Below are 14,731 nucleotides of genomic sequence, written 5' to 3'. Positions count from 1 at the left end.
TTTCTCATTTTTTTCTGCAAAGTGCCCCAGGGCTGTACCATTTTACAGAGACTTTCCAGTCCACAGAGGCAGCATGGATTCCAGCTCTCAAACTGCAGCACTGCAGACCTGGGGCCGGGATCCGAGGGGCTGCTTTTCCTCCCCTTCGCTTCTCCCCGAGCCGCAGCTGCGCTAGGCAAATCTCCCGCCAGCATGCTCCCTTTTCCCTCCTGGCTCAGCCAGCCGGGCTGCCGCCCTTCAGAGATTGCAGACTTCTGCAGTTCCCCCTCATCCGATTCCCCACCCACTTCGGGCACCAGACTTCGTCTCCCAATTCTCGCCTGAGTGCCACTGGCCCGTTTTCCATAAATTCTTAATTAACTGGAAACTCTGATAAGTTCCCCAAGCTTTCTGGTTAATGGTGTATTGGCTTACAGTGCCAGTTTGGGATTCAGATGGTCTGGGTACAAAGCAAGGTTTTACTACCTGTTGCCTGTGACCTTGTGCTAATTAAAATCCTCGGGCCTCAGTTTCCCCACATGTCAAGGAGAAGGGGAGAATCACAGCACCTGCCTCCTGGCGTTATTGTGGATATTAAATGAGTTAATACATTTAAAATGCTTAGGCTGGTAGCTGGTGCAGCCAGAAGGCAAGCATTAGCTGTTATTACTGCTACTATTTTTGTGCTTAAAGAAAATGTTTTACAGTCATATTGCTTACTATTCTAGAAAGCAGTTAAAATCTTACAGTATGAATATTCCTAATACAGAATTCCCAACTTCCAAGTGACATTACATAGCTTATTCATAGCTGAAAGCAAATAAATGGCTTCCTTACGGGCAACTAATAAGCAATTAATACCTACTTTTTCTACCTTTCAGAAAATATTATCTCTTGAGGTTGGATCTTCAAAGTCTATTCTTCAATGGTAAATGATTTCCACATGCTGATGGAATAGCAGATTCTCATTTACTATGGAGATTCTCTCATTAAACACAGATAGCGTGATAACATCGGTTTTTGTTGTTTGGTTTTTGTTTTAGGGCAAACGCATGTCAACAGCCAGTTTCTTTCCCTGAGAATCAGAAACATCAGCATACCTACTTGATTCACAGAGCAACCCTGCCTGCTGGATTGCTTCACTAAGGACAGTCAAATAAAATAAATTCCAAGGTCAAGCCTTCTCCCCAAATAAGCGAGGTCACATTTCTTAAGTACCTGGTGAATGAAGCTTAGTGGTCGAAGCTGCTGCTCTCTTAGGAGATAAAACTGTGGGTTTATTAGCATCTTGATCTTTTTGTGCTTCTTTCTTTGTTCCTATATATAGCGAAAAAAGAAAAAAAGAAAGAGAAAACTAGTTATGACGGAAGGAGGAGCATAAGCAGTTTGTGGAAAGGACGGCTTAACTAAAGACAAGCGGAACACAACAAAACAACACTCGGGCGACGTGTTGCTATGGGCACCGCCGTGCAGGGGAGGCCACGCTGTTCCCAGCGCGGGGGTTAAGCCTTGAGCGCTGGCCGCTGGCGCTGAGGTCAGGGCCACCCCAACGACCCCGGGAAACCACCTGGGAATTAAAACTGCACTCTCCACAGCCACCACCTCCGTGTGCCGCTTTTCTCTGCCCACACACATGTTCAGAAGTCAGGGCAGGGAGCTGTGGCTGAGCGTAACCGCCGACGGCTTCAGCAGGCCGACAGCCCGGCCGCTGGGGACAGGGTCTGGCTCCAATTAATGTCCCTGCAGCTGCCCCCCCGAATGACCCAGAGAGTCGTGGGCTTCTCAAAGGTGGCGGAGGCTCTGCGGGGGCTGCCGCTGGGACCAGGAGAGTGGAATCTGGGGGGGGGGGGATAGCTAAGGACAGGCAGGTGCACCCCAAATTCTGGCTGGGGGGCAGGCGGGGCATGCTGCGCTTTCTCCCCAAGTGCACTGGGCACAGAAGGTCATCCCCACGTCCTCTCAGCCAGAAAGCCACCGAACAGGGAGTGGTTGAAGAGAGAAATGGCACCGATGCCGAAGCACCCCCCACCCCCGCACACACGCCAGCACCCCACAGCCGGTTCCGAAACAGAGTTTGGTTCCTGGACCATGCCCCCCACCCCTGCCCCCACGAGAAAGGTCTTCAATTTGGTGTTTATGCTTCTGGATCTTTTTCTGGGTATTTATAAATATATACACTTATACAAAAAGTGCATTATACAAAAACACTTTTATTAGTCAAATTAATGAATCAAATCCTGCTATTTCTTTTTCTTAACCACATTTGTGAGATCTTTTGTTTCACATCAGTATATTTAAAGGTCTTCTTAAAAACGTCACATTTTCTTTATGGGCAAAGATGTATCATAATTCATACAACCATCCTCCTCTTGGTGAACATTTAGACTGTGTCCGAGTTTTAGCAACTAAAACAGTCAGCCTTGTTTCTTTGCACACGTGGGCTGGTATCTTTAGAGGACGGATACCTAGAAGTGGGTTTACTGGATTAGACATACGCTACTTAGAATCGTGTGGATACAAACTGCTCTCCAAAGGCGCGGCTGATTTCCACTTTCCACCGGCGTGGTTAAGAGCACCTCTCTCCCCATGACCCCCTCCCCAACCTTGACGTTTCCATCATTTTAATTCCTGCCAGACACTAAGAGTCTTTCCACATTGATTATGTGCTTTTCTTTCTTTGTGAGTTGCCTAGTTATACCCTTTGCCCATTTGTTTCTTGATGCGTCAGAGCCCCTCATATAGTCTGGATATCAATCGCTTTCTTGTTATATTAAGTTATATTTTCCTGCTTGTCACTTATTAAATTTATTTGATAGTAGCTTCCATTGTACTATAGTGTTGAATTTTTATATGCTCAAATATATCAAGTTTTCCTTTCCAGCACTATTATAGGATATTCATCCAGATGTGTGCAAACGACTGTATGTGTGTGTGTGTGTGATACTGGAGGGAGGGGTCAGTTCTAGGGATTCAGAGAGGTAGGCCTTTGGATCCAGCCTCCCTCTCTTTCCTCTTTGGTCTAATTAGCCCACCACTCACAGCACTCTCCCAGACCTGCCCCACCCACCTTCCATCTGCCTTCTTTTTCTCCTACCCACACAACCATCATCATCCTCTTCGTTTTACTTCCCTTGAGCACATTGTTTGGACCTTGCTGTTTGGTTTAACTTCTCCAAAGCCTGACTTCTCTGCCGCCATTTTACCCCATACTTTCCTCCTACTTTTAATATGCTTTCTGGCCTTCAGTACTGCACAGCGCACTAAATGATTCCACCCAGCGCTCCCTGCGCTCAGGCCACAAGAACCAAGAGTCATCCTGACTGACTTCTTTGCCCTCCCCACCCTCACCCCCCAACCCTCAGCCCCCTGCCCCCACCCCCCACATTTAGTCCATCAGCAAAACCTACCGGTTCCCTTCTCAAAATATCTCCTAAAATCTGATCACTTCCTATCACCTCCCTCTGCCTTTGCAGGGGCTGAGCCTCCTTGGCCTTTCTGCCTCCTTCCACTGCCTCCTACTGGTCTCCGCTTTCACACCTGCCCCTCTATAGTCCATTCTCTGACAACAGAGGGTTAATTATTTAGGAATCCAAGTTAGAGTAGGTCGTTGAGCATGATTACCAAACAAGACACTCAGAGTGAAGTCCCAACTCCTACACAGCTGACAATGCCCTACGAGCCAGCACTGCCCAATGGAAATACAAAATCAGCTACTCATAGAACTTTAACCTTTCTAGTAACCACGTCTAAGAAATAGGTAAGGTGAAATTCCTTTTGGCACCCTCTTTCTCTTAACCCAACAATCTGATATCATTTCAACACGTCACCAGGCCCCCTCCATGTGCTTCGTCACCACACACAGCCCAGCCATTTCACTGACACACTGACGTCCCTGCCCCCACCTTACCCCTTACTCAGAACCCTTCTGCTGCACTGCCACTGGCCCTGTTCCTCCTACATGCCTCGCATAAGCCCCCTGCAGGGCACGTTAGCTTGAGCTCCCTCTGCACAGAATATTCTCCACCGGTAGAACTAAGTCCGGCTCATCACCCATTCATTCTATCTTCTGCACAAATGATATCACTTTGGAGTGACTGCCTGACACTCCAGCTGAAACAGCTCTCCTTTCTCCTGATACTCTCCCCTCACTTGCTTCATTTGTCTACACAGCACTTATCTCACCCTAAAGACAGAGCAACATGCACATCTGTTTATCGTCAGTCTTTCCCTCTGGACCTCAACCACAGGACCACGTTCTTCCCTGGACACCGTGGTCACTCAGCACACGCTCTGGCTCCCGCCCCAGTGCTGAGCCCTGCCCAGGACCGGAGGGTGGATGGAAGGCGGGACCGCGGGGTCCTGAAAGTCCAGTCCCCTCCCCATTTCTCTGCAACCACAGGCATTCCCTCAGTCACCCAAGCTAGGGCTAATCCCACTCTTATCTTCCTTCCATCTGCTCAGATACAGAATAGATACAGAATACAGGAAGGCCTTGAGATTCCCAGGAGCTGAGAAGCAAAACTTTAAAGGCCAAAAATTTCACTAAACGCCACATTTCATACTTAAAGGAGAATGAAACATGAATATTTATTTAGCCTTCCAATGCTTTGCAGCTAGGCTTCATGGGGTGCAGTTTGGCAGCCTCTATTAAAAATTTAAATATTTATAGCCTTGACCTTGCAATTCCACTCTGAAAAAAAAAAATCTGTGCTTTGAAACACTCTGAGTGTACAAAGGTATATGTTCAAAGGTGCTTATTATGTTATTCACAATGATAAAAAAATATATAAATAACCAAGATGCACACTGGGGGAATGGTTAACTAGGTTATGGAGCAGAATGCAGCTGCGGAGAAGAACAAGGAAGCTTGATATTGTTCTGACATGGAAAGATGTTCACTGCAAATGAGAAAAGCTAGTTGAACAGTATCCATGCCACTACATTTTTACAACACAAAATGTTATCTGTATTATGCTTACAAGTATGTAAAGAAAGCTGAAAGGCTGGCAAAGGATTTTTAACAGTGATTACCTCTGGGCAGTACGACTGAGGGCTTGTACTTTTTATTTAAATATGCTTTTTCTGCTTCATTTCTATTTTTCATGGATACAGTACTTTTTTTTTTTTTTGGCATGGGCAGGCCCCAGGAATTGAACCCTGGTCTCCAGCATGGCAGGCGAGAATTCTGCCACTGAGCCACCACTGCACCACACTTAGATACACTACTTTTTTCATAATAAGTAATAAACAGCAATAAAAGGACAGGAAACAAAACCAAAATGAAAAGAATTTAGCTGATCCATGGAAGGGTAAAGCAATAAACCTGTCAAGTGCAACCAATCCTAAGGCTTAACACTGGGTGAAGGCTTCACCATCTCTCCCCCTACGGACTTCACTCGAAGACCCCAGCGAGGCCTGGGGGATTCTCACGTGGTGCTGGGAACTCTTGGGGGCACAGAAAATGACAGCAGTCAGGACTTTCAGTGCTTTCTGCAGTCACCGTGCTATCTGAACTCAGCTTCAATGTGTGTTACGCAGTCCAATGCGTGTTATGAATACCATCAGCTTTCATTCAACTCTCTTAAGATCGCCAGTATCCAGAGATCTTCAGAAATGTTTGCAAATGCAGAATTGCTCACGTGGCTCCTGGTCTCACGGTTTTCCTATCGCAGCCTGGCCGCCCCCTCTTTGCTGGAGCTTCCTCCTTTCCACACACCTGAGCCGAGCTGGGGGCTCCAGCACTCAGCCTCAGCCTGCTCCCGTCCACACTGCTGGGGGAGCCTGTCCCCCACCTGCTCACGGCTCTGACCATCTCGTAATCTGTCTTCTGGTGATGATACCCAGATGGGCCCTGGCGTCTCTCCCGAGCACCGGACTGACCTTTAGTTGTCACCTAGACACTCCCCCGACTAAACCATCAGGCCCCAGTGGGAACTTGAGGTCTTCCCTCAAACCTGCTCTCCTGCCTGCCTTTCTTTTCCTCCTCAGTTGCCCTCCTGGCCACTCTCCCTCACCTTCCCGCACCCAAACGGTCACCAGATCTTTCTGTCTTTTGAAAACCTGGCCCTTTCTTCATCCCCACTGTTTAACCTCAGCTGCGTCCTCATCGTTTCCTGCTGGGACAACTACAAAAATCTCCCAAATGATTCCTCCGCCTTGTGTCTTACCTCCTTCATCTCCAGTTAACTCATCTTCCTCCCACTGCCAGAACAACTTTGCTAAATCCGGAGCCAGGTGGTGTCGTTTTACTTTGAAAAGCCCTTCCCAAGCGCCCTCTGCCTTCAATAGGAAGCCTGGACTCCATGATCTGCTTTCCTCGCTGCCCTCCCTGCTGCTCCCACCCGGACCCCTGGGCATTAGCGCCCTGCCCCGCTAGGCTGGTGGGGTCAGCCTCTGCAGCTCTGTTGGGCACACTCCTCGGCCTCAGGCCCAGCCCGTCTCTCTGAAGCCTTCTGGACTAGCACCCGGGGCTGCCGCAGCACAGCACCAGAAACCGAGTGCGGACGTTAGGTTCAGCTGTCAGCCCGCCAGGTGATGGTGCCCCGCTGTTCTGGTGCTGTGGACTTAAGTCATCATGGGAAACTCATCTACAGCTGATTACATCAGCGGTTGGCTAGGCAAGTACCTCTCACCGTGAGTGACATTTAATTTAATTAGCTGGAGGCTTAAGAGAGAGCGATCAGGAGGCAGCTGAGCACAGCACAGCACAGCCCAAGCAGCTCAGCACACCTCGCCTCAGCACTCCCAGCCCTGCCCAGACGTTTGGAGGTGCAGAAAGGAATCACCTTGGGGAGAGCTGTGGGAACCCAGAGGCCTGGAGAGAAGGCCAGCAGACATCGCCCTGTGCCTTCCCATGTAAGGAAGAATCTCAGATGAAAGCTAGCTGCCTTCCCTCCAAAGAACGATACATTTATAACCAAATAAATCCCTTTATTAAAAGCCAATCCATCTCTGGTGTGCTGCATTCTGGCAGCTTTAGCAAACTACAACGCTGGTGCGAAAAGGAACACAAATGTGCTCTCTTCCAGTCCTGGAGGGCCGTAGTCGGAAGTGTCTCACACCTAGAGCAGGCACTGCAGGGCTGGGCCCTTCTGGTGGTCTGATGAGGACTCCATTCCTGGCCTTTTTCAGCTTCGAATGGCCACCCCTATCCCTTGGCTTGTGGCCTCCTCCTTCACTTTCAAGAAGCATCACTCCAGCCTGTGCTTCTGCTGTCACATCCCCTTCACCTCCTGCCTCCCTCTTATAAAGATGCTTGTGATGACACCAACCCCACCCGGATACCTGAATAATCTCGCTGTCTCAGCATCCTTGGTTCCGGGGACTAAGTGACCGAATAAATGAAGAAGTTCTGTTTGCTCGTCACATTAGGCACTGCCTGGCCTGTACTAGCCCCTTGTCTGGCTGACACTTATTTGTGATGCTTTTCCTGATCTTCTCGACTCCTGTAAAGACCCCACTCAGCCTTGTCTGTTTCTTTCCCCTACTCCAGACTACATACCTCTAGGGTCTGCTGTTTGGCCTGACCAGCTTCTTTCACTAGCCCTGTGCTGACCTTGGGGACCAGCCCGTCCATCCCTCTTTCTCCTCTTGTGTGTGAGGTCCAGTGGGTCTGACCCGCTGGGTCTGGAGTTGGGCTTGGGTCCCAGGCCGACTGGCCAGAGCTCTGCCCAGCCCCACCCAGACAGAGCCTTCCTGAAAGGAAGCCTACGGAGAGGCAAGAAGCCCGAGAGATGGGAAATAAATCATCACGCCTCTGTTCAAGGACCAGGACACAGACCCACTCCGTCAGCATCGCCTCCCGAACTTTCCAGCGATATGAGCCCAAAGTCCCCTCAGCCAGTTTGGATTAGGTTTATGTGACTTGCAACCAAACAGGATCTGAACTGCACAGTGCCAGCCGGAGAAAAGAGCTCCTTCATAAACGCGTGCAGCGGCTCTTCTCCAGGGGATTGGACTGTCCCTTATGCACACTGAGATTGGGTGTTGGGTAAAAGGATGGGAACAGACAAAATCCAGAGCCCCCCTGCAGAGCTTCTGTGGGGGGATGGAAGAAATATCAGCCACACTTTGACCTCAGATGAGATGTCCACAGAGTTTAGTTCAAAACACTGTGGCTGATAATATTCACCCAATTTCAGACAATAGCTACAGACCCAGATTGTCCTAACATGTTTCACCCCAAATAGAGCAGCAAGGAGCACTCCAAAGGCCTTCGCTGACAGGGACCATCTGGCAACCCAGAAACGGGTTCCTCAGAACAGAAAAGAAAGTGTCAGTGCTGCTTCCCCCAGGGACGAGGGCTTCCCTGGGGAGGGGTGGCACGGCAGCTGGCAGATGCCTCCTTTTGAATGATATTTCCGAGCTGGACATCCTAAACATGGCTTAGAATCTGCCCAGATGGATGCTTAAGGCAAAGACTAATCGCACTGGAGCTGTGAAAACCAAACATGACTATGACAAGGGTGAATTCCGGATGAGCACATCTAACTGAAAATATTAGATTTAAGATAATAGTGAGAAGGATACTATAAACTTTCTCATAAAAAGATATAAACATATGGAAAAAAAAACCCAAGGGCAATTTTATAGGCTTTTAATCTTACACATAATAGACTATAAAATCCTGCAAGTAAATCTCAGTATAAGCAAGAAAAGATAAGAAACAAAAAGCAATCAACAAACACACAGGGTAGTAGGCTTTAGCCCACAACCACCTAATGTTCTGCTCCATAAACGCGGGAAAGTGTGAGCAACGGGGCGGGCCTCGGACCTGCTGGCAGACCAGGCCCCTGACAACGGCAGCTCTGGAGGGGAGATGGAGAGAAGCAGGGAAAAGAAAGAACCGCAATTGTGCAATTGCGGCAACGATGCCATTTCTCATTATCGGATCAATGTAACAGGCAGGGGGTGTACAGAGAAAAAATGAATAACGTAATCAGGAAATAGGGATTCTGATGTCCTTTATAAGACATTGAATAGGGGGACATTTCGAGGTAAGGTTTATAGAGATTGAATAGATGAAAAAGAAAACATCTAGATAAGAATATCTCAAATCAAAGAGAGACTCAATGAGCTATCAATTTTTTAAAATGAGAGGAAATTTCAAAGGAGTTGTGGGGGCAAAGGAGAGGCCAAACAGTTTTTGGCTGCCAATAGTGATTTTCTTTTTAATCCTCGAAAGGGATGTTTGATGTCGGTGGAGAACAGAATTCATGATGGGAAAACCTGAATGTCAGGATACACTTGAGAAGATGTGGGTTTCACTTATTTAAGGGTCAATAGCCATTTATTACACACACCTGCTCTAGGGCAGACGGTGTAGCTGGGAATCTAAAGGAACGTGAGGGGAGCTTACAGCCTGCAGGACAGACCCTGAAGTCACATTAAAATACAAGGCGGTAAGCACTCAGAGAGGGGCCCACAGAGATGAGGCCAGCACTAGAAGACTAGCTAATCCTGGGATAAAAAAGAGAATAATTGATTCTGAAGATTGTTACGCAGAGGTAAAGATAGGGTCCTGAAGAAGTGCTCTTTTGGAAAAATGCTGCATAAGTGAAAAAGTTTTATAGCCCGCTCCCAATATGTTCTCTTATTCATTCACTTTCCAGTACTGAGTCCACAGCAGGCCCTGATCCCTGTTCCACCAGAGGACAGACACGTGAGCAATTATGGAGTCTACACTTCAATCGAGTGTATTTATCAGAAGCATCTAGCATTGCCAGTTGCAGTTGCTTCTATGGATATTATGCTACCTGATTCCCCTCCAAATGCTTTTGGTTTTATTATTGAATTTACTACTTAGCAAATGAAGAAACTGAAGGCGTGGAGGAGATATGGTGGACCTGGACGCTGCAACCCATGTGACCAAAGGTGGCTGAGCCAAGATCAGACCTTGTGACTTTTTGCACTATTTTGACCTCCATTTCCCTACACTGCTATGACCTTGGTGAGTCCTGAGAAGCAACCTGCCCATTTGCAGCCTGCCCCCTGCTCTTGGGAGCACTATGAATACAGGGGGAGCCTGATTCCACATAAGGTGTGGAGGGAAGTAGGAAGGGCCAGGGGTGGGAAAGCTCAGAAGGCAGCATGACTTGGTGGGCAGGGGGGATGGGGTGGGGGAAGGGCAGGGAACATGGATGACTAATCTGAGCTGTGACCTGAAGACCAGGGAATAGCTCAGCCATTTGTTTTCAAAAGCTTAAGGCCATGGAATCAGAGCCCCAGCTTGGCTCTCTCCAACTCGCTGCTTCCAAGAGAAGTCCTTTCTCCCTTGGTAAATAACCTCCTTCTCCTTCCTCTCTCTTTGGTGAATAACCATTCTCTAACTCTTTCAGAGCAACCTTCTTAAATGGTTGCCCTTATGCTCTCATCCAACCCTCTCTGGATCAGGAGGGCTCCTTGAAACTCTCTAATGCTCAGCCAGAACTCGAAGTCCCCATGCTAGTTGAAACGCCTCTTCCTTTGAGGCTCCAGGGTGCTAGCTGGCATACTCTAACCCTGCCTGCTGTTGCTTCCTATTACATGGTTATTGTCCCTCACTTACTCCTGGACTTCATCATCCTTATGACCTCCAGGACCAGCCATCATGCTGACAAACGTCAATAACCATGTGGGTAACTCATCCAACATCCCAGCCTTTCAGTCCTTCAACATCTGAAACTCCTGCCAGACACCTTTAATCTGGACACTATGCCAAGATTAACACATCTCTTGGACTTTGCCATCACCTGGGCTTCACCTGTGAAATTCATATATTCACTTTCTGACCACAACTTTCTACCTTCCCGCCGTCTCACTGGGCTACTTCCACTCCATCAGTTCATTTCTCTAATCTAGACTACAAATCCCTTTCCCCAAACAGCTGGGCCCCCCATCTTTACCTCTTAGCCTGTCCAAGCTAAACTCCAGATCCTTGCTTCAACCACTCTTGTCCACCATCTTGCTCTGATATCACAGAGAAAATAGAGACCTCCACGGTACAACTCTCTGCAGAACCCAACCCTAGCTTAATCCGTCTCGCTGCACACTGCTGGGGAAAAATTACACAACGACATTCACGGGCCACCACAAGTTCAGTCGCCAGCTGTGTCACTGTGGCCACAAAAGCCAAGAAATTCTTCTGATTTTTTCCCCAACATGTCTCACATTCATTTTTTTAACCTCAATTTAAAAAAATCAGTCATACATTTGTAATTTTTCTAAAAGTCAAATTGTTTTAAACAAAACACAGCAGTATCTTGTCCCATCCCTTCGTATGACCAATTTGCACTCATCACTTGCAAACCTTTTTAGCTGTTTTTCTAGTATTTCTCTCCATATATCTAAGTAACAAATTTATTTCTCAATGGGCTATTTCTCAGTGTTTTCATTTCAGATATTATCTAGGTTCTTACTGCAAATAATGACAAAGTTGGTTCCTTCCACAGTACCTCCCTTACTGTCTCAATACAGTGATACATATGCCACCTTCTCACAACTATGTAGATATCATTCACAAGTGAGCCATTTCCTTTCTTGTACAGCCTTTTGTTTCTTCTGGGGTTAATAACTGCCTTGGTTTTCTGTGTACATATTGATAATTATCTCCCAAATTCTCCATCAGCGTGTGACTCTTCTCTCACAATTCTAACACGTAAGGTTATACATCGGTTTCTTGTTTTTTTTCCTCTTACAGACCTCATTCTCAATTTCCTTCTGGACTGGAAATTTCTCGGGCCTCTGCATGGCTGTCACCCTGGAACCTCCCATCATCTTTCTTCTGGGAAATCCCTTTAGTATTTTTCCTACCTTGGGTCTCCGTTTTCTGGACACTCATGTCTTCTTCTTTCTTGGTTTGCTTCTTATTTTGGTAGTGCATATTCTCTATGAGTTTCCTGAAAAAGTGTGCATGGGAGGTAAGATATCTGAGACCTTCCATGGTCGAAAATTTCTTCATACAATTGATTGATTGGCTTCATCCCGAACTCTAATTTGGCAATCATCTCCCCCAGAATTGCAAAGGCATTTCATCTTCCAGGGTTTCTCCCGAAAAGTCTGATGTCATTCTAGATCTCAGTCTTTTGCATGTGACCTTTGGCACTCTCTTCTTTCCCCAGTGTTGTGGGAGTCTATGCTGATGTGTCTCGGTGTGGGCCTTGGTTCGCCCACTACACTGGGTACTTGGTGGACCTTTCAGTCTGCAAACTCCCGTCTGTCAGTCCTGGGGAATGCTCTTGCCGATTTTCTCCCCTCTGATCTCTCTGTTCTCTTTTTGTGGGACTCCTATTTGCACTCCAGGTTTATAAACATCCAACCTCTTACTGAACATCTCTATTTGGGTCTCTCCCTGACACATCGCGCTCAGTGTGCCCAAGACTGAACTACTGTCTCCTAATAAAACTTCCCTCACTCCTGCTTTCCCTACGTCAGGTCAGGCACCATTTATTCAAGCAGAAATGCTGATCTTGACAGTCTATCCTCCCCTGTTCTTACTTTTCTACACTCAAAAAGACACTGCGAAATGAACGTTTTGTCTCTCTCAAATTCAGTCCACTTCTTGTCTTATCAAAGCCACTGCAGCGTCTTCATCCCAACAGGGCCACTTCTGTCATGGCAGTCACAGCAGCCTCCCGCCTCTCCTCTTGGCCTCCAGCTAACTCTGCTCCAGCCCCACCGGCAGCCCTCAGCCCAGAGCCGGGAAACTCCCACCTGAGTCATGCCCCCCCCCAAGACCTGCTCAGGTCCCACCCCAGTCTTGTGAACGCAACTTATTGGGAAGTAGGGTCTTTGCAGATACAACCAGGATAAAAATGAGGCCAGACTGGATGAGTGTGGGTCCTAATCCACTGCGACTGGGGTCCTTAAGCGAAGGGGAAAATTGGACACAGACAGACAGACAGCTGGAGGGAGGGCACCACGTGGCAGCTGAGGATTTCCAGCAGCTTCCCCCAGGAGCTGGGAGGAAGGCATGGGGCGGATTCTTCTCCACAGGCTTCAGTCCGGCCCTGCTGACCCTTGGCTCTGAACTGGTGGTGCCCGCGGCTGCGAGACGACACGTCGCTGTTGTGTAAGCGCCCGGCCTGTGGGACGCGGTGACAGCAGCCTTTCTACTGTCCGTGTTTCCCCCTCAGACAGCATTCCTAGAGAATTCACCGCCACCTGCCACGGGCTCCAGATGCATTTATACATAAATGGGTTGGTTATTACTAACAACTCCCCCGGGGTAAATGGAAACAGCCTCAAGATTCGGGGCCTTCCTGACATTCTGAAACCTCTTTTCTCCTTCTTGTTTCTTCTCCAGTGCTTCCCTCTCCCCACACAACACACGGGCACGTCCTGAGTGAGTGAGCACTGAGAAATCCCTGCACACGCTGTCTGAAACGAAATGAGTAAAGCTCAGAATAGGATGGATGGGTGGAAAGAAAATAATCCAGCCCTCATGGGGAATGTGTCATCTATTAGGTACCAAGAAACTGTGAATAAATAATAAGCTGCAGTGGGAAAGTCCTTTGTATATTTGAATTTTATTCATGGTGGCAGTTTCAGTTAAGCAAGCCAAAAAAAGAGTCTGGTTTATTTGTTTTATTCCACTCAGTCATTTAGTTTTACATTAATTCAAGAGCACAATAAATGTACTTTTCAGAGATTCTCCCCCATATAAATGAAACATCCCTAACATGGTCCATTTTGTATCGTACTAGCATCCTATGGTTTTATCCTAATGCTGCATCAGCCCCTTTTTTTCTTTGCCGCACTGTTTCCTTGACAGATCGTAAGCATTCCTTTAGTCATTCATTCAACAGGTATTCATTGAGAATTTACACTGTACTTATGGGATTAGATGCCGGGGACAGCAAGGTGAGAAGACAAAATCCTTGTCCCCAAGTTCATCAACTAGTGGAATATGTAAATAAATAACGATAAGGTAACTCAGCAAGCCCCAGTCCAGAGATCTGGATAAAGATTGCTCTCTGGGAGCTCAGAGGTGGGTAGGGCTTCCCAGAGAAGGTCAAGTTTGGGCTGTGACGAGAAATACAAGAGGAATCATCAAAAAGGAAACAGTACTCTAGGGAGACAATTGTGTGAGAGGTACGGGGGGAAAGTGATTGCGTGTCCAAGCAGAGCAGGGCAGAAGTAAGAATAGGCCAGCTTGTTTGAGTCCAGCCTGTATCTTCTCCTCTCCTCTATGACGTCCAGTTTTATTAATCAAGGCAAATATGCTTCCTCAGTTTCCCTCCAGAGTATCCAAATTTCCCCCCCAGATCCAATTTAAGGCTAAATAAGAATACTGTTCAAGTCAATATGTTTTGTACTGTTTTATTTTGTTTTCTTTTTTATAAATAGGAAACTTGGTAAATGAGGTTGCCAGTGAATGGCAATGATCACGAATGAAAAACTAGAAAGTAAAGTGGGAGTTAAAGGCTTTTGGGGCTAATACTAAGGTATCTGGCCAAGATGACAGGCCAAGGCTCAGACATCAATGTACATAAATAGTTAAATAAATTATTTCTTTTTGAACAAATGATGCATTTTCACTATGAAATATCGTATTAAGAAATTTAATATTCAGAATTTTTCTCCATGGTTTAATAAATAATTATAAATGAAACACCCATGAAATTGCCACCCAGCTGAAGAAGGAGAACCTGAGAACTTGACTGACATCCCAGAGAGACGTCTGTCCCTTCTCGACCCCTCCATTCCCATCAGAGGAACCTGCCACGATGTTCTTAGCCAGTGTTCACTTTTCTTCATAGCCTTCAGTGCCACA

The 14,731-nt window shown here is 47.2% G+C and overlaps 1 protein-coding gene across 4 annotated transcripts in view; it reads right to left on the bottom strand.

Moving 5' to 3' along the window:
- The window catches only part of MTUS2 (microtubule associated scaffold protein 2), a 565,128-nt gene that overhangs the window by 138,258 nt on the left and 412,139 nt on the right, over positions 1 to 14,731 (bottom strand). For all 4 annotated transcript variants that reach the window (XM_077158944.1, XM_077158945.1, XM_077158947.1 and 1 more), the window contains one exon: positions 1,198 to 1,296. In XM_077158944.1, the coding sequence (XP_077015059.1) occupies positions 1,198 to 1,296 (99 nt within the window). The remainder of the gene's footprint in view (positions 1 to 1,197; positions 1,297 to 14,731) is intronic.

This window comes from Tamandua tetradactyla, chromosome 4, assembly GCF_023851605.1.
Source record: "Tamandua tetradactyla isolate mTamTet1 chromosome 4, mTamTet1.pri, whole genome shotgun sequence".
Taxonomy (NCBI): domain Eukaryota; kingdom Metazoa; phylum Chordata; class Mammalia; order Pilosa; family Myrmecophagidae; genus Tamandua; species Tamandua tetradactyla.
The sequence above is the reverse complement of the archived record's forward strand: the minus strand, read 5'-3'. Positions and strand labels throughout refer to the sequence as shown.